The 20,290-nt window shown below is 45.7% G+C and overlaps 1 protein-coding gene across 4 annotated transcripts in view; it reads right to left on the reverse strand.

Moving 5' to 3' along the window:
• Positions 1-20,290, reverse strand: part of NPRL3 (NPR3 like, GATOR1 complex subunit) — a 36,090-nt gene that overhangs the window by 2,095 nt on the left and 13,705 nt on the right. For all 4 annotated transcript variants that reach the window (XM_072348734.1, XM_072348736.1, XM_072348733.1 and 1 more), the window contains 8 exons: positions 18,423-18,576; positions 17,548-17,629; positions 13,006-13,143; positions 12,356-12,512; positions 11,001-11,107; positions 9,634-9,763; positions 3,105-3,294; positions 1,816-2,008 (listed from right to left, as the gene is read on the reverse strand). In XM_072348734.1, coding sequence (XP_072204835.1) covers positions 1,816-2,008; positions 3,105-3,294; positions 9,634-9,763; positions 11,001-11,107; positions 12,356-12,512; positions 13,006-13,143; positions 17,548-17,629; positions 18,423-18,576 — 1,151 coding nt within the window. The remainder of the gene's footprint in view (positions 1-1,815; positions 2,009-3,104; positions 3,295-9,633; positions 9,764-11,000; positions 11,108-12,355; positions 12,513-13,005; positions 13,144-17,547; positions 17,630-18,422; positions 18,577-20,290) is intronic.

The following is a 20,290-nucleotide window of genomic DNA, read 5'->3' on the forward strand; positions in this document are numbered from 1 at the left end:
GTGCACATAACTGAAGATCTGGTTCAAAAAGAACCTGTGGCTTTCTCAAGCTGGTTCTGGAAGGACGTGCCTTCCTCCTCCAGCAGCAGCAATGGCAACAACTTGGCTTTGAATTCTGCTTCAGTGTTGTGAGGGTTAATGCAGCCAATGCTGGAGCCAAGCTCCCATATTCCTCATTTCCCCCTTAAGGTTTCTGCTTGCAAACACTGCTGTGCATAGCAATGGACAGACACAAGTCCCTTCTGTGCCATCTGTTTAATGAATACCAGGAGTTCAGAGGCACAGGCACGCAAAAATGTATCAGGCTGAACTTTACTGCCATGCTGAAAATAGACCATCCCTTTGTGCACACAGAACTATACTTGGAAGGTCAGTTACAGTATATTTAGTGCACTAACTATGCATTTATAGCAGGAATTTGTTCCGGGAGGCAGCTGATCCAGCACAGCTATTTGCTGTAACACAGCTCTCATTAGGTGCTGCTCCTGAAGATGAAGCAGAAAGCAGAGCTGATGCAGTAACCTTTGCTGGGGTAATGAGGAGGATCAGCTCATTCACTGCAGCAGCATCTCTGCAATTATTTACACTCTCATTAAGAGCCACAGGTTTACCCAGCCACTCACCTCAGATGGTTCACAGCACAACATGAGAGAAAGCACACACGGGCCCGTCAAGTTACACTGCCTCATAAAGTCACAAGTAACCCAGAGCATCTTGCATTAGCATTTCTATTTTTACACTTAGCATCCTACCCGCAGGGCTGCTTTGTTTATTCTACCTTCTCTCTTCCTCACTGTTGACTTAAGAGTGAGGTACAGTCATCAGTTCAATCTACAGCGGAATGCAAAATCAGGCTGCAGATGCCCAGGATGGCTCTGCTAAAGAACCCGGTGCATGGGCAATCTGCAAAGCAAACATCATTATGGCAGCTGCCTGCTTATTGAGCCAATTTGCTGAAGAAACTGAAGTCATTTTTGGCATCTGCAATTCAAAAGGTTTCACGCTGCTGTTTCACCCAGATGAAGAGGTGACAGGGAAGCAATCATGAGATCCTTTCCTCTCTCCAGGATAATTAACAATCTGCGTTGCCATTAAACCAGCCTGGTGTCCCCACAGAGTTCATTTAAAATAGCACCAGTTATGATTCTGTTTTCCTTTCTCTTTGTCACAGGTTTTGTAACCACTTCTCCCCTAATGAAGAACAAACATTTCAAAGTCCTCAAGTGGTCCAAGTGTTGCCACTCGAGCAGAGAATATCCTCCAAATAACTTACAGAAGGTGGAGGAGTCGCCTACCCAGCAGCACCGCAGAGCTCTGCACAAATACCTGAACTGAGCTGAGGCCGAGTTACCTCTGATGCTTTCTTCCTTTGTCTGCTATTTGTACGTAGTTTACAAACCTTAAAATAAGTAACAGCTGTCTTGGAAATACTAACAGACACTAAATGACAACACCAGCATGACCAGGGCTTTGCTTTGGATGCTTAGAATTCTGCTCTCAAGCTAGACAGTTCTGTCTACCATGTGTGAACACAGCAAAACTGGAAGGCAAAACGTGAAGGCCTTGTTGTCCAACCACACGTCCTGATGCTCCTTCACCACCCAGAGCTCTGTTAACGAGTGTTCTTGTGACACATGTGTTCGTTTTAGTTGAGAAGTGCTGTGTGCATATGAAATAGGTACATGAAACAAAATCAAAATCATTTGTCTTCCAAAACCCCAAGCTAATGATATCTGCTAAGAGCCCACACCTACCTGTCCATAAAGCAGCAAGGATAGGGAAGGAAGGTCAGGCTCTGCACTCCCTGTTTCCTACCTTGCAAACATGCGAAGATCTTCTGGATTTTGGGCAGCGGGGACATTGAGGATCGCTTCCCTCTCGTGTTCCAACAAGCTTGCCAGGAGATTCTCTGTCATCCTTTTATTCAGGGGTGAGTCCCCGCCAGGTATCAACTCAGTGCTGGAATTATCCATGCTGGGACTTGTCAGAGTCATGTCATCACTGCTAGCTATCAGCGGAAGAAAAGAGACACAGAATTTCGATGTTGCTCAGCATAATGAAGTCAAGATTAACATTTCAGGCCATATCCATGCAGTCCTTCCAAACAGTCCCCTCAGATTTGTAGAACAAAGAAAGTGGGTCTGGAAACGTTATGTGTAACTGCAGTTTATGATATGACAACGGAGGGGTTTTCTCAATGGGAAAGTAAAGCGTTTCAACAACACCATCAATTTATGTGGAAAACTCTACTTCTGGAGACTATAAACAGTCCATAAAGTATCTGAAAAGAAAATTCCCAGCCAGCTCTGCTGGAACACCACGAAGTGGTAACACAAAAAGCCTAACAACACGGAAGATGGAAGCATGCAGAAAGCAAGGCCAAGAAGCAATATCCTCTTGTGAGCGAGCCAAAACAAGCAGATCACAGATTTATCAGACTCGTGTTCCAAGAGTTCTGCCCTAATTCATCAGCTGCGTAAAGCTGCAGGTTGCACAGAGAATCTCTCCCACTGTCCAACCTCGGTGCTGTCTGGCATTCTGAGAACAGTGCTCATAGCAGCATGGGCAGGCACACCTCAGGATCTGCCCTCTTGAAAATGTGCTTTCCTGGAATCAGTCTGATGAACGGCACCGAGGAGATTGAGGAGCCCAGGGAAAGAGAAATCAGCCATTTGTGAGACTGAGAGCCCTGAGTTTCCTTAGGACAGAAACAAATACTGCTAATAATTCTCACAGTGCTATTCCTCTCCTGCTAACCAGAATCCATGCAGCAACAGCAGCGCAGGCTGAGGCCCACTGCGGTTACTCTTTAGTACATCAAGGAAGGAGGAAGTTCCCTGGCAGAAACGCACTGAAGTGCCTCTAATAAATACTAACATTTTTGACATGACCAAATGAGATCTTAGCAAATTACGAAGCACTACTTGAAGCACTTAAGACATCCAGAAATCCCAGCTCTGCGCTGAAGAAGGGCTGGTATTCGCTAGTAAGCACCCCAGCAAAGACCAGTTATCTTACTGCTAAGACCTGTCACCCTCAGCACCGCTAAGAGGAGGGCCAGAAGTGGGCTGCAGTCTGAACAGCAGAGTAAAGATGGCTCGTACTTGGAGAACCAAAGCTAAGAGCATTGGGGGTGCTTAAACTTCGGCCTCCAACTCTGGCAGTGAAGGGCATGTCTTCATCCTGGGCACGGAACTCCTCCTCATTTGGGGGCACCATCAGACAGACGTAGGTGTGGAGCTGGATGAGGAGCCGGTGTTGGAGCATCCATATCACCATTTGAATGAGCTGAGTCTGCAGAGTGAGAAATGAGGTATTAAGTGCTGTGAAATGAAATAGCGGAGAAAAAGCAATGCTCAAAGCCTAAGAAATCACAAAGAGAAACGCTTTCCAAGACACAGAACAGCTTCACATGTTCTCTGAACCATTAGCCTGCGCTTCCCATCACAATAAGGTGACAACACCCCAATAGCCAAGGGGCTGGGGTCAGTTTGGGGGTCCATGACAGACAGAAATCCCCACAGGGTTGACCCAAAGCAGTCACATTAAAGCCCAGGCTCTCCTAGGAAGCCAGAGAGAAGGCAGGGAGGCAGGACAGAGCCGGCATACTGTCACCCATTTGATCACCACCTCTCTGCAATATGAGGGCAGGCCAAAGGCACCTCACTTTCCATGGTGTGGATGGGCAAAAGTGAGAGTGCCCAGGGATGATCCTTGTGTTAAACCAACATGCAGAACACCTCTGTATTGCCGAACAACTGCACGGGGTGGGATGAAGGAGAGGCATCTGTAGGTTCTTGGCATGGCCTCCATTCAGGAGTTTCAGAGGAGCATTTGAAAGCCATTATCGTGTCTGAATTTCCGCACAAAAAGCCTTTTCATTTCAGTACAGGCAACCCTTCCCGTAGCTAACAGCTCTGAAAACACTGATTCACTGACAAAAGCTGTTTGGGGATTTCATAGCAACCAGCACTGTTTTGGTGACAGACACGCAGAATGAGCTCAGGCTGAGAAGGAAGCCATAGCTCCGCTGCATTCATCATCAGGAGAGCAGCCAAATCTCAATAAAAGCCCCAAACTGAAGTTCATCAGCCCACATCATTTTCCTTTTTCCATAAGTCATTCAATTTTCAATTCCTCCTTTGCCATCCAATCACAAAGGCAGCATCTCCTGCCTGCAGATAAACCCACACCCCCCTTCCCAGGGATTACTACTTTTTGAGGCTGAACGGACTTTAATCTTAAAACATATTCTCTGGGATCGCCTTCAAACACTTCATTTCCAGAAAAGGCATAATTCATCTTCTATGTTTAAAAGAAAATGTACAGAAGAGGAAAGTTGGCACGAGATAACAAGGAGTTTGCGTATCGTTCTGCTAACATCTGAAATCAGCCCGGAGGAAAGACGAGGCCGACTGCTCCAAACCTTCCAGATGGATGCAAGGAAAGATGTCCCATAGGTTTCATGTAAATCTGCTGGCACACGGTGGCATCCCATCAGCTGGTGTCACAACGGATCGAAAAGGGTCTGACACTTCATGGGACAAATCACAGCGGTTCAAGGAGACGGCAGGAGAGATGCTGCCGTATGTACAGAAGCTGCCGGATTGCCATCACTCGGGTGACTTTGTGAATCACAAAACCAGCCACTCTTCCTCACTACAGCTCTGAGTGCTTTTCCAACACCCTAATTTTTCACCCAGAGGGTAAAGTGCCTTTTCCAGGTTCAAACACTTCTTACCAAAAGCAGCAAGCGTGTTCACAGATGAGATCTAGGAAGGGCTTTGCTAACACACTCTGCTGCCTGTTCTTCTGGACACAGACACAGAATTTACATCCATTCTCCATCTGCTCCTCTTGAGCTTTGATGGACCTCTCAGACAGGTGTGTAGGAGGGCAGGCCTCCCCATAGCACCCGCACTGCTGTCTGCTGGCTTATCTCCACACTTGGGCTTAGTCCACTCAACTTGCTGTTCTCTTTCCTGAAGCCAAGAAGAGCTGAGAGTAACTTTGCAGGGTAGGGCACGCTCCACCCCACTACCACCCCACTGAGACATCAGCACTGAAGGAAGCCACAGCCCTATGAGGCCAATACATCACCACAAATACAAAAGGAGACTGATTTCATTGTTTAATCCAACCCTCAACCCTCAATTTCATCCACACCCTTCTCTCTCCCTGTGCTGCCTCTCTCCAGTCTGGGCTGAGGGGTTCCCATCTGGGAGCAATGGGTCTGTTCCCACTGGCATGGATCAGCCCGCCCACTCCTCACCCCCACCATGGCACAGCAGCACATGCTGTCAGCACCACACAATGCAGGGCACTGCCAACAATACACTGCTTTGTGCTTACTGACCAAAGCAGGGAAGATGAACACTCTTATGTCAGCCCATCTGGGCAGGGAGACCCCCAGGTCCTGCAGGGGCAGGATCCAGCACTTGTTGTTCTTGTCCCTCTCGGAATCAAGGGGAGCTTTTGTAAAGCTGTTCAGTATGTGTTAAATAAAATGCACTTCTTACAAAGACTCTTTAAAGCTGTTTCTTTCCCAGGCCTAAAAAGCTAAAGAAAATGCCCAGAAAATGGGGACTGGCAACACGTTCAGGAAAGGGAAGAGGGAAGGCACCATGGAATCACTCTGATCTCGGCCTGGTGTCAGTATGTGACAGCTCTGAATTCCACCAAATCAGCTGAACTGTCCTCTCTATTTATGTTTAGAACACCCTATTTTTTTTCTAACTTGCCACACCATAAACCCTGTTTTTATGCACAGCCCTGAATCTTCCTTCATACTTCTGCCAGCAAAAGCTCCTGTGACTCTTAACGCCTTCCAGACATCCACTCAGCATCTGCATGCAGCTCTCCTCCCACTCCCATCCTCTGACATACACTGTTTTCCACTGTGCTGCAACACAAAGCACAGCACGTTTTCCATGCACAGCAAAGGCCTCATCTGCTGCAGCCTTACTCCAGCACTGTGGCCAGACTTACGAAATCAAAGGTGCAAAAGCATTTGTTTTGTGTTCACTGGCAAACGTTTTACTTTCTCACCTGTTTTTTGGCCACAGTTACCCCAGCCCCATGGAGTGAGTTAGCTCCAATAACCACATGCACTACGACAGCGAGCTGCTGCAGCGAAGAAGGATGCAGGGACAAATGGGATGTCCAGTTTACACGAGTACATTCCTACCTGAGGGGTGGAAGGATCCCTGCTGCATCTAATGGTACAGCACCAGCTGTTGTGAGTGCCTGCACAGTCACACACACACTCCCCACAGTTCACTTCAGCGATGCCCCTTGAATTGTGGTGACAATTAAGCAGTGACTGCTGCACTCTGATCTGCATACAGTGACACGACCACTGCTGCTCTGCCACACTCTGCAAGAATATCCCCCTAAAAGGCACGTGGCCAGGCTGCCATGGAGGGGGTTCTCTCTGCACAGGCACACGTATTCTTCCTAAAAACCGAGCCCTTTATTTTGTATGCAATTTGTCCACGCAGTGTTTCCTTATCACCCACCTCTTTTGAGAAAGAGCATCTACAAATGTACAGCCTGATTCAGACTATATTCAAATCCATTTTTGAAAAGGGAATTTGAATTATACCCTCAGTGAAATCTGTAGTCTTAGATAAGCTGAAAATGGACCTAAGCTCAAAGCTCAGAGCTCCCTGCTTCTTTTAGCTAATGCTGCTACCATGATAAAAGTAATCGGAGCTTATCAGCAAGGAAGGGAACAAGAAGCTGGTAATTCTGCAAGCAATTCTGTGCAAATTGGAGGGGCAGATTCTCAGCAGCAGAGCTTGTCATAGTCTTTAGAAATCACCTCGTTCTAAGGCAGGAGAAAACAGAATGACCCTAAACTGGAAGGTGAGTGCCAGAAGTTTCCAGATGAAATACTAAGCTGCTCGCTGAGACCCTCTGCTTCTGTATGTAACCTCAAGCCTTCTCTTACTGGGGTCAGGAGAGAGGACATGCCATGTTTTTCTTTATTCCAGTAAAAAACACTGCAAGGGAACATGAGTTTTCCCCAGCCACATCAGCTCATGAGATCCAGTACCAGCAGCATGAGCTACATGGGCTGCTGTACAGGACACAGTCCCAGGTGGAGGGGACTGCTGGAAATGCAGGTGACACTTCTCAGGGTTGCTAACAGAGAACTCAGCACTGGGAAAAAAGGGACATCACTTCTGCTTTCCTCACTCACATCCCCAGCTGCAGAAGTGCCTCCCTCGTGCAGCACCAGCCCTGGAGCTGCTGATCCTCCCCTGAGAGAATTCCACCTGCTAACATGGCAGAGAACCAGCGTGGCTGAAATGAGTTATATGAATAGAGTTGAGCTGGACAGGAGCCAGAGCTCCAGCACAAAGGAAAGAGGGAAAGGAGGAAGGCGTGTGCACATACTGAGAGTGGAAAGGGAAAAGAGGGCAGCCACCCCCTCTCAGCAGCACCAAGGTTTCATTAGAGCAGCTGAGCTGCAGTCACGGGCTCAGTGCCGTACTGCACAAAGACCAACAACTTCGCAAATACGAGCACGAGATGACAGATAACAGACATAAAACCACTGCAGGGATCAACTGCAATGTACAGTTTGTCATCCCAGGCAAGAAAAGAGGTCAAGAAGACGGGCTCCATGTAAGCTTCTGTCTTGTGCACAGGACATGGCTGAGAGCACAGGCAGTGCTGATGGATACCTCTGCCTGGACACGTCCCCTGCCTGACAGACAGATGCTCATCCAGAAGGGCATGCCAGAAGGAAGGAAGCCAATCCCATGCTAAAGCCAACAATCCAATCCAATGGGATGGGTGCCATGAGACCTCAACAGCTTCTGCAGACAGTACAGCCCTTCCCACTGCACTGACCTTCAGAACTACAGGCAGCACTCAGCACGATGAATGGCACGAGATATGGCCACCAGTGAAATTCTTCAAAGCTTTTTAAAAGGAAAGGACAAAAGAAAACAACAACAACAAAAATCCACTCCTATGTACAGAGAATAAAATTACAGTGAAAGGTCCAAACTTTGTTCATTTTTTCAAAGGCAAAGCAAACATAATTTGACAGTATTTACAGCTCAGAGTGCAGCATATTTTATTGCTGCATAGCAGAAAAAAACCCCAAACGCCCACATTAGATCAGATTAATCACTCTATCGACTAGATCTCTGTTAATTACAGTTAACTACAATTGGAGCCTGACCACTCCTGGACAGGGATTAGATTCATCTCTTTTAAAAGGCTGGTTCCTAATAAAACAATACTGCATAGGTAAATCAAAGCAGAGGAAAGTACTTTTTCTACATGAATGAAGAAACAAAACCATCTAAAAGCCCTTTCCAGACCGTACTCCCCCAAGAACTGGCTTGCTTGCCTTCATGGGAAAGAAGCTAACCATGTCTCACAGCAGCCCAAGGCATATGATGGTCTCCATGTCATGCCACAGCAGCTCCAAGTGTTCTGCAAGCACAGAGAATCACCTCCCCTTTTCTCAGCACCATCCTCATCCTCAGTATGTGGGCTCACACCACAGGGCTGAGGAAAACCTCTTGTGCTGTTGAACTTTAGATCCCCATCAGACAGGTGAGCACCAGACTGAGGACACACGCTCCAAATGACCCATTTTGGCACTCCAACAGCTCCGGCAAACATCGGCACACACGGCTGTTTCAGGGCTTTCCCCATGACTGCAGCAGTATGTGGCAGACATTCGTTAAGTGTTTTAAACAAAGTGAAGATATCAGAACAACCAGAAGTATTGATGGAGAAATACTAGAGCAAGTCATTAATCTTAAATGGGCTACTGAGAGTAAGAACGCCTCCCAAAGCTACTGCAGCTACAATAGAATTAATGCTCCCATTTTCCAGACACAGGTTCATATGTAATACAGCAAAATGCTGCCAGAACAGCAGGCGCTGCTCTCCCCCACCTCCAAAGATGGCAGCTGACCAGTACATACTACTGGGATTAGAAGCTTCATAAATAATTATCTCTGATCCTAATCTCTGCCAGCCTGTAATTACAACAAATTCTTCTCTCATAATTGTGTCTGTGCGCTTAATTGATGCTAATCTTCTAGGTGTCTGAATTGTGACTAATTTCATATAAACACAGCAAGTCATCAAAGCACAAAGGCTAGCAGCGCTTGGAGGCACCCCAGTGAAATCTGCCAGGCTCCCTTTGCCACAGTGAGCTGTGCTCAGGGGTCTCACTTTCTTCACCTGGGAACACAGCAGTGTCAGGAGGTGTTATGTTCGTTACATTCCTTAGTCCTTTCTTACATTTCACTGGTTCCCAGAAAGGCTGCAAACCACAATCTGTGAGCTTCTGCCCGACAAATGGTGGCAGACTACAACAGCCCCTGCTGCATCACTCAAAGAAAAGAAGTAGCCTTGATTTTTCTTTCAGGAATGTGCTTTCTTAATACAGATCATCCACACAGCTTCACTTTGACAGTCTCCACAGCCTTTTGGTACATGGATATGAAACAACAAATTACGTCTGGAAACATATCAAGAGGTGAACTCTACAAGAGCAAGTTCCTGACCAGGTACACCAGAAGCAAACCCAGTCCTCGTCCTCATTGGCAGGGCAATGACCCAGTGCCCAAACAACTCCCGCATGCTCCCCCATCTCACCTCCTGCACGGGCGGCACAAGGGGGTTCTTGAACTCTGAGAGTGACACTGGGAGGGAGAACTTGGAGAGCATTGACGGCAGATTGTGGCCCCGGAACTGACAGGAAAATGCATCTGCCAGTGGAGAGTAACTGCAAAAGAGAGGCAGAGCAGAAATCAGTCAGTTTTATATTGCCGGTCAGTGTAATATTTACCCACTTAAGCATTGCAGAAGTGGGAATTCCCAAATGAAACATCTAGAAACACATTAAGGGTAATTTATGGCATGTTGCTTCTTGCTTTAAGTAACCAAGCAGTGTACGTATTTTCACCCTGGCTGGCACTGCATTCAGCTTCACTGTATCATTCAAGGTGTTGAGGGAATCCAAAAGAGACAAATAAAAGTGACAGAATAAGTAAACCCAGGCTGCCTGTGATCAAAGGAGAGGGGACTGTGTGGCTGGGAGACAAGCGGGGATGGGCAGCATGTAAGCACATCTTCAAATACACAACACACAGCTGCAGATGGGACTGCTCTCCCTGCCTGAGCAGAAGAAAAGCAGTACTGCTGATTACAAGTGTGGGAGAGGCAAGTTAAATATTAGGAAAACTGTCTTCAAGAACAGCATTGCCATTTATGACAGAGGCGCAGCTGTTCCTGAGTGACCTCCAGGTCTCTTTCAGACCTATTTTTATACCTCCATCCCATAAGTTTTGACCTAAAACTATTTTCCTACAGCAGAGTTCCAACAGAAACTCTATAAACATCTCAGTATCCAACACCGAAAGGGCTGTCAGTCTTCAGCAAAGTACAAGTACCCACTGCAGCTTCCACACCTTCTTTGGCATTGCCACTGCCTTTCCGCAGCCTAACTGCATTACTTTCTGCCTACTAAAAAGCATAGGAGTATGAAATGCCATCACGTGAACCAATGCAATAGTGATGGCAACACCACCCTGACTTATCTGATAGATTTCAGGCAATGCTGTGTGTCAGATACCCAGAAGTCCTGTGAAATATTCACTAATTTAACTGAATCAAGCTTTCTAAGTCCTTCCCTATCACTTCAGGTTCATGTTACCTCTTCTGAAATGGACGCTCAGTGATAAATGATCCCAGAAGTCCAAGAAGGAGCATCACAGTGTAAATAGTGTTTCCAGGCCCACGTTGCTGCAGAAGCATATTGATCTGCTCTGATATTGCTCCCTGCACCAAACCCTTACATGGCTTTGCAGTTTCAAGCACATGGAATGATTTGTGCTCTGCACAACTGCAACAAATTGCTATACCAAGAGATGTCCCATACAGCAACCAGTAAGAGGGAAGGAAAAGGTCTCTGTACTTGTCACCTCTTTCTTAATACAACCATTCATCTTCCTTCTACTTACAGACAGACACTGGCATTTGGTGAAAGCATGTAGACATTGTTCTCACACAGCGGATAAATTATAATTGCTTTTCCCCAGTAAACAAGATGTGCAGCAAGCTGGAAAACCTGCATCGAGGGAACAGGGAAAAATTAGGAGAGCAAAAAAGCAAAACTCAGGCTCTGGGCAACAGTTACATACAGTGACAGAAAAATCACGTCAGATGACTGCAAAGTCTTGTTGGAACTGAAATGAGAGCGAAACATTCCGTCCTCTCACTCTGCCTTCAGAGTGCGTTTGGGGTTTAATACAACACATGGCACTTCAAAAAGCATCTGACAAGGTTATTAATCTCCAGAGGTTTGCATCGCATTTCTAAGCAACTTAGCATTTCCTGTCTCAAAGGAACTCCTTCAAACTGTATTAACAGGCGTTTAGTCGCATTTCATGCACCAACAACCTATTTCTGTTTATGTACAAAATGCACTTAAAGTTATGCATGAAAAATAAAACGAACCGGCCTCCACTATGACACAAACATAAAGGAAACAAAATGGTCTTTTTACTGCTTGGAGGTATTTCAGTAATGGGTTACACAAAGCATTTTAATATGTTTAAAAAGGTCAGTGGTTGTTACAGGCTCTGGAAGAGCCACATAAGTAGCATCTAGGAGACATAAAATCCAGCCCATATCATTAGATGCATTTAACTTTGCTTTTTTGTGGAGAACAGAACCGCAGACAAGCAGGGAATTTCCAGAGTTCATCCCACAGCTGCAGAATGCCAAGTAACACCACAACCACTGCCAGGAGACCTGCACATCTTAACACAAAACAGGACAAGAAGGGGCATGGACTCTGACCCGGAGCACCTGAGACAACAAGCCACGCTCTCCCTTGTCATGCTGAGCACAAGACACGTCCCTGGGTCTGAACCAGCCCTTAGCAAGGCTGAATAGCTCTCCCCGCTGCAGTACCCAACACAAGCACCATATCCCATTGGGTATGAAGAACAGTTTTTCACTCAGATGCTGGTGAAATGCTGGACCAGGGCCCAGAGAGGGTATGGGATCTCCATCACTGGAACCATTCAGAATTCAGACAAATGTGCAGCCTGCTTTCGTGGACTTGCTCTGAGCAATGGTGTGGGTTAGGGAACTCCAGGCTGCCCTACCACCCCACAGCAATTAATGATTCAGACATGGATGCACAGTTACTGCACCACTGATCTCTGTCTCTCCCACACTCTAAGGCTCAAGAGTTCTGTTCACATGGAAAGAACTGGCATCTCATACACCACAGAAGCACAGTGGCACATAGAAAGAAAATGCCTCATGAATTAAAAGAATTTCAACTACTGCTTACAGATCCCCATACCTGCAGCAATGCTAAGTCAGCATCCTGAGCCAGCTGCTGCAGATTCTTCACAGCAGAGGTAGTTTTAATTACTCTCACCAGGGCAGGAGAGCAGTCCAAGGGGAGCTCATTAAGCAATGACTTCTCATCATTTAGAAGTAATAAGGCATGGTAAGGCCTGCAGGAAAAAATAAAAAAGGAATACATTTGTACAGTAAACTGCAACTTCTCCTGAAGGTTTATCTATTCCCAGGCTGGGATACCCCATCAATCTACTGGCAAAACGAACCTCTTAACATCCTTTTGCTGTAAGCAGATTTAGAGTAAGCCTATTTTTATGTTACAAGATAAGATGTTCCCCATTAAGAGGGGAGAGAGGGCCGTATGATAACTGGACGCTCCAGTGACTGTAGAAAAAAATGATGGCTCCGTGTTGGCACACAATTAATCCTAGAGAATTAGACAGAAAAGAGCTCATTTGCATTACTGAAATATAGAATGAAATAGAAGAGGAAAGAAAAAAGCAGGAGCTGGTTACTTTTGCAGGTACGAAGCTGTAAACGGAGAGCAAGAAATAAGATATCATGGGGCCCGGGATCTCTCCCCTGTAAAAGTAAAATCAGTCCTGAGTCAACAGATTGAAATGGACATTCTGAAGGACTTGCTCTTACCTGATAGATTTCAGGCTTCTCTCAATCGCTTCTGGGGGAATAAAATTTGTTGCAACATAATGGATTTTATGAGGCAGGCAGAAGCTCACTTCCAGCCAGTTGTTGATATGTAACCGGACCACTCCTGTTGTACAGAGACTATAATAGGAAGAAAAAAACACATACAGCATTTAGAGTGTGTACCAAACAAAACAGTGGTCCAGATTCACTCCTGCACGTGAGTCACATCAGGACAAGAAAGGACTGAATGTACCACATCCACCCGCAGGCTGGCTGAGGCCAAGCTGGCTCCTGGCTGTGAGGGCTCCCTTACCTTGTACTCACAGAGCACTGTACCCTACGAGGATTTGGGGCAACCTGAAAGACTTCTTCCCACTGATCTGCAGCTCCCTCTGCTATTAACACTGCAGAAGTATCTCAAGAGAGAGCAGTTTCTTGAAGGTCTACTGCAAGGCCCCTACACTACAGAACACACTCACAGGGCTTGCTTTGGGCTGTGAGACTTCCAGATACTTCAGTGATGAACAGAATTGAGTCAGAAGCACTTCAGAGGAATGGAAACAGGAGTCTCTGAGTCTAAGCAAGAAATGAAGAACACCCAGCTGGGCACCTACAGCTACTGGAAAATAAGCACATGTAGGGAGGATAACAAGGCACTAAGCAACACCTTGCAAATCTTTACAACACTCCCAGCCTGCCAACATGAGACATGCCTGGGGTCAGCTTTGGTAGAGGCAGTGGGACTGAGCAGGGGAGAGGAGGCAAAGCTGAGCATCATTCCTTCTGTGGGGAGTGAGGAACAAACACAAACTTGCAAATCAATCCTTAAACAATGGAAAAACATCATTTTTCCAACTGGAAAGCTGAATTTCTCAGCATGCCTCCAGGCTGTTGTCCTCTGAGATGCATATCAGAGTGTATCAGAGCTCAGTGAAAACTGCATGAATTCACACCTCATCCTGAGAAGCAAGGCCAGCCACCCCCAGCACCAGCCCCTAAGGACACTCTGCCTAGGATTAGTCACAAGGAGTGCACATGTAGGTCTGTCATACACATAGACCTTAACCGGCTGTGTTTTCAGACAGAAAGGAACCTCCGTCTCCTTCCAGACGTCTCTAAAACTCTGGTTTTAGTTTGTTCTAAAAGGTTTGTTTTTTTTCCTAAACAAGACAATATTTTAAAGTTTGTGCTCTGAAAATTCCAGTCTAAGTCTTAAGCAAAACAGTGCAGACAATGCTTTGTAAAGCAGCAGCCATGGTTCTGTTCTCAAATCCCGCACTGAACGCTGAGAGGTATTTACTTGTCAAGGTGCAAAAGGAATAAGCACTGCACATGCCTTCCTCTCCTTAAGAATGCAGTGAAGAGATGAACCTGCTCTCCCTGGTGCTGCCATCTCCCACACGGTCAGAGCAAAGCACAGCGAACACCTCCCTTTCTCTCGCATTAAATGCTGCAAGTCCATTAGCACTGCTTATTCCACCGGGTGTACACAGCTGACAGAGAAAGATGGATTATCTTAAATACATCCACATAAAGGGCAACCTGAAGCAGTAGTTATCCAGTCACTCCAAACACTCACAAAAGAAAACATGACAAAAAATCCATGAATGATTGACACAACGTAAAAGCCAGAGGGGCTGTTAAAGTAGACGACCAAATAATGGCAGCACGAAGCACTTGCAGGGATATTTTCACAGCGAAGCTGAACGTTCGGGAAACAGAAATGAGTGCAGTTGGCTCCTTTCATTCTCTGGCCCATGTGCACAAAGGCAGAAGCTTTAATTATATAATTACCCTCTCCACAGCATAATTTTGTCTGCAGTGCATTATACAACAATAGCTTAAAATTAAAGACAAGAAGAAAAACAGATTTTGAGTTCTGATCTCCAATTTCATTCCATTTTTCTACATTTGCATTCAATTGCAAGCCTTCGTTATAGCTTTCTATAATGCTTTCTCCTCCACCCCTCCCCCCTTGATGTGAAAATAATTTAACTCTAATAATCTGGCTAAGAAGAAGCAGTGACCTCCATCAACAACGGATGGGACAGCTCCTGGCCAGTCACAGGCAAACAGCTACACCACCATATATGCAAGGGTTTGTGAAGCATGAAATACAGAGACACAGGAAGCAGACTGGGGTCGAGTCCTGATAGCTGGGGCTGCTCAGCTGGAAGAGGCTCAGGGGATCCCAGCAGTGCCACAAATATCTGAAGGCTGTTTGCCTCACGTGTATTACTGTACGTCCATCTGTACCGAATTTCATCTGCTGTTTTATCAAGAACTTACTAGCATTCAGTAGCAGTAAGGCCTGGGAGATGGAGAATGAGCCTAGGAGGAGCAAAGTTCAAAAAGAAACAGAACCAGGGCAGCCACGGAGCCCCTTATCAGAGGATGCTGTGGTCATTAAATATTTACTTTGGCTCGCAGGAGAGAGGACTGAATTCGGGAAGTGAGATCAGCTGAAGGCTCTGGAATATACAAAAAGCACCTCCAGAGCTGCCAGCTGCAGGAAGCTGGGGAATATTGGATGCAGCATCACTGCTCCTTTGGCCTATTCTTATGCTCTGCCCAGAACAGCGGCTGTGAGCTGCTGCCCCAAAATGGGAATCCAAAGTTTCCCAGTATTCTGCATGATTCCAGCCTTCTCTGTACAACTATCAGCCATCACTCTTTGTTCTATGACAATGCTGGAGTGTGGAAGGGGGAAATATGAAGAAAGATTCCCAAATCAGTTTTCTGAACTGATTGAAGAGAAACATTCTGGTTTTAGCCCTTAAGAGTCAAAAGGCCCCAGGAAGTCATGCTGATTAGTTCTAAATTACCACTTTAATGACACTCGGTTCCTACAGCGGCAGCAGTGTTACAGTCCAGATGACCTGGAATTGCTTGCTGCTTTATAAATTATGGGTGTTTCATTCAAAATGCAAAGGACGTGTTGAATCACAAAAAGATTCACACGCTTCTGGTTCTGCATAAACCCACCTTTACTAAGAGATGCGTTGGATCTTGCCTGAAATACCTCAGCACCATCTACAGGAAAGCAAGGGCTAGGCAGCGCTTCTGGAGCAACTGGGGTAATTCAAGAGGCCATTTGTCTGGAATTCCAAAAACACCATCCAGCAACACAGCCAACTGCTCTTCAAACTGAGCTTTACACTCAGATGAAAAGCCATTTTATACTTTCACTAACGGCTTATTTCTTACTTTTGCTTGTGACAGTGCTGTGCGTCAAAATATGCCACGCATCCCCTCTCTCCCACCCACACTGCCTACATGAGAGAGTCTGCTTTATATTACCTCTGGGAGCCAGCACCAGTGTGTGCTTTGCCATGTACTCTCTGCTCCTCGTTTCGTGGAAGGGCAGCATTAATACACCCCGTGAGCTTGGGCTGTGTGCTCACACAGTCACAGCTACATGCCACAAGATGTCACTGTGTCACTAAAATGTTTGGAAACGAGATAAGGAACTGCCTAGTCACCAGGACACAGCCTGAGAGGAGCAGAACAAAGTAATAAGCAGGTGAAAAGTTTCAGGTAAGAACTACAGGCTACACAAAGAGTGCCTTATGCTGACAGATGTTGTGAGTGTTGCACTGAACAATAAAGAAACACGCTGAAATTCAGAGTTCTTGAACTCAATGTAAAAACATCTTATTAAAGCTTCGTTATCATTAAATTATTTAGGTTCTCAGTGCCTTCCCTTTGTATAAGGGCAACTGCATCCCAGGGAAGCTTAAGAGTTGCTCTGAGATAATGCAGAGCTCCACAGTCAAAGAAAGAACTCAACTGCAGTTTGCCTAAGCCCAAACACCCACATCAAGGGGCACATCTTTCTGTCCACCAAACCCTTCTCTTCTCTGTCCTTATTTCCCCAGATGCATTTCCTGAATGAAACTGTCTGCTCAGCATGAGGAGTCAGCACTGACACGCTGCTGGAGGAGGATGCTGGGGGAGGCAGGTGCCCAGCTCCTGCTGAAACCCAGCCTTTAATCCACACTTCTTTGAAATCCTCGCCAGAGCCTTTAATCCAGTCAAGTGACAGCATGTTGTACTTTCCATTCTGCCGAAAGTCTCACAGTCTAATCCAAATTCTCAGTCCAGACATGCACAGTGTAGCCAAATGAAGGCAAGGCCATATCTGGCATTGCCATCAGTGCTTGATGTAGCGTTTTTCCCTTACCTGCTTGTTTTGAGCACTTTCTAAAGGGATAAGACATTCACTTTTTGACACTTTCCAATTCTACACTTTATTTGTCATTAAATGCCTCTATTCTGAAGAGGAAAATAATTTTTAAAGCTGAGACAGACAACCAACTGTTAAGAAACATAAAATACCCAAAGAGACACCATGGTGATGTTTAGGAGAGCAATTCTGCAACCATTTCACCTGACAGCAAGTCTTCACATCGTTCTACCTGGTCTAAACACAAATTTCAGTGGATCAGCAACATAAGGAGATGGGTAACCTCCTAAGGAACAGGGCCGAGAGGTTTCAGTGAGAGGCAATGTACTATGAGCTATGAAGGAAATGCTACTTACCTGTCATAAGTCTCTTTGAGATCTCTGGCCAGTTTGCACTTGGGCAGGATGTGATGAAAAGGTGACTGTGGCCCTTCCGTAGCTATGGGACATTCCAAAACAAGAAAGCACATAACTAACTTCAAAGCAGAGAGAATTTCCTCTTCCCCCCCTAGGCACAAACCAGCACCTTAGGCACAGAATCCCTACCTTCTTAATTTACATTTCTATTTCAAAGCTTTTAAGATAATCCAAATTAAGTGTCAAGATAATAACAGTGAATTAATGTCAGCTTCTCCTGAAGCTCAGCTCAGTCAAACACACGTACTCGTGAACTTGACAAGCAATGATATTAAATGGTTTTGTTTTTATACGTACCAGTTTTAATTTTCAACACTTGCAGCAAGAAGTATCAGAGTTCACCTTAGGCTGTGCTTACTACTATAGTTAGTTGTTATAAAGCACGGTCAATAAAAATGCTGTGTAATTTAATCTGTTGGCCACGTAAACAGGTAAAATTTCCATGCGAGAAGTCTGGTGACTTGGGACACAGCATTAGCATATGCCAGGATTGCTCTAGGTTGAGTGAAGCAGCACCACTTGAGTTCTTCCATCTCAGCCTGACAGGCAAATTCAGACATTCAGTGAACGCTCTCCAGTGATTGCTCTGAACTAAGCTAGCAAGGAAATCAGCCAAACTACCTCATTTTTTTTCACCTCTGCATAGGAATTGTGATCTTGGATGAGGCAAAACGCAGTCAAAAGCTGTCAGAACGCTAAAGGAATGCTCCAAAAAGTGCACATCCTGATCCCAGCCACAAAAGGCTCCATCAGCACTGTTCTGGAAAAGTACTCCTGACAAACACATTCCCGTCCCATCTAAGCTCAGTACTCACTTTCTGACATGGCAGACACTTCATCCTGAATAGCCAAGATGAGTTTGGCCTCCCTGGTCAGGTACTGGCAGCGGCGCTCCTCGTGCTGCAAGACGATGGCGATCCGACGGGAAAGGTTGTGTAGGCAGTTTATCACCGATGGATCTGCATTGGCCTACAGGCAATACAGAAACTGGTCGGTCAACCAGCCACAATCACATTTGTGGAACTAAAGTGATGGATAAGTAATCATACGTAATCAAAGTAACCAGCAGATACTATGGTCAGTCTTTGGCAAATGGCATAAAAAAGGGAATTTTCTATGAGAGAAAAGCTGTCAGATATTCACAGGTAAGGAAGAGCAGGATGAGGAATTTCTAAGCTTTTCTTTACACAACAAATTAACAGTGTTTGGAGTGTGTGACTCAAAGCTGTTTTATTTCTTCCAGTTGTTACCTGGCCTTTTGCTAGCAGAGAAACCAAAGAACTCAGTTTTAAACAGCGAGAGAAGAAAATGTCAAGTTGTATGAAAAGGAGGAACACCATAGAATCACAGAATGGCTTGGAAAGGGACCTCAAGGATCATCAAGTTTCAACCCCTGTGCCACAGGCAGGGCTGCCAACCTGTAGATCACGTACTAGAACAGGCTGCCCAGGGTCCCACTCGACCTGGCTTTAAACACCTCCAGGGATATCTCCAGGGTATCCACAGCCCTTCTGGGCAGCCTGTTCCAGCACTTCACCCCTCCCTTAGCAAACAGCTTCCCCCTGACACCCAAGCTAAATCTCCCTTCAGTTTAAAACCCATCCCCCATTTCCTAAACATCACGATATTGTGCCCTGGGAGTGCAGGGACAGCATCGCCTTCAACATCACCCATTTCTACTGTGGTTCCCTTACATACTGACAAGACACATGCTGATTTTATTAGAAGCACCAACACATGATCAACACTTCGATCCAAAGCAGAATGAATGTGGGTTTACATTCCAAAGTGTTTCATGAACGTGGCTTGTTACAAACACTACATTTGTGCCAGTCCCCTTTGTGCTGGAAAAAATCTATCACATAAGGACAGCTGACAAGGGGGGACTTGGTGGCTCTAGTTAGGGAGTGCACAGCACACAGCTGCCTCGTGTTTGTTAAGATATTTAGAGGAATTTACAGTTCTTGCAAGTGATAACTTGGCATGCAAACCAGCAAACCATGAGTCGACATTTTTGAATTCAGCTGTTCTTGCTGAGTCACGACACGTTGTGGCCCTGAAGCTTAACGCAGCAGGATCGGTGCTGATTATAGCTTTTGGGACTTTGCCTGCCGTCTGCCTGCTGCAGATGGACTCTCCTCTTTATCTCAGAATACCTCCACCCACACTTAGCAGTGCCCACATTTCCACTTGCTTTATGCACAGCAAAAACTTGACAGCTCTCTATGAAGTATGAGTGTCTTATTTGGTAAATCCCATTCACTGCTGCATTAAACACGTAACTCCATCAGTATCCTCACACTGCCAACACACAAAAATACCAAGTTTTCCCTAGAAACACTAAACCAAAATCAAAATAAACACACATTAGCTGAAGGCTTTATTACACCTCACCAAGCCTGGCAATGCTGTGAGTGAAGCAGCATTGTTTTCAACACTCCTGCTTCCTCAATGTGCATAAAATTAAGTGTTTGCATGTCCAGTCACTTACTTATATCCAAAGCAGGATGCTTTACGAGGAGATCAAGACTTTTGAAGCCAATGTCTCTCGAAGTGAGAAATACAAAATCAGCTTCTGTACAAACTTAGCACCTCCAAACGTAACCATATCCCACAGCACAACATAATTTGCATCATTTGACAAAGTTAAGTGCCTGGTTTGACAATGCTAAGTCCATAGACT

This window comes from Excalfactoria chinensis, chromosome 14 (assembly GCF_039878825.1).
Source record: "Excalfactoria chinensis isolate bCotChi1 chromosome 14, bCotChi1.hap2, whole genome shotgun sequence".
Lineage (NCBI taxonomy): Eukaryota > Metazoa > Chordata > Aves > Galliformes > Phasianidae > Excalfactoria > Excalfactoria chinensis.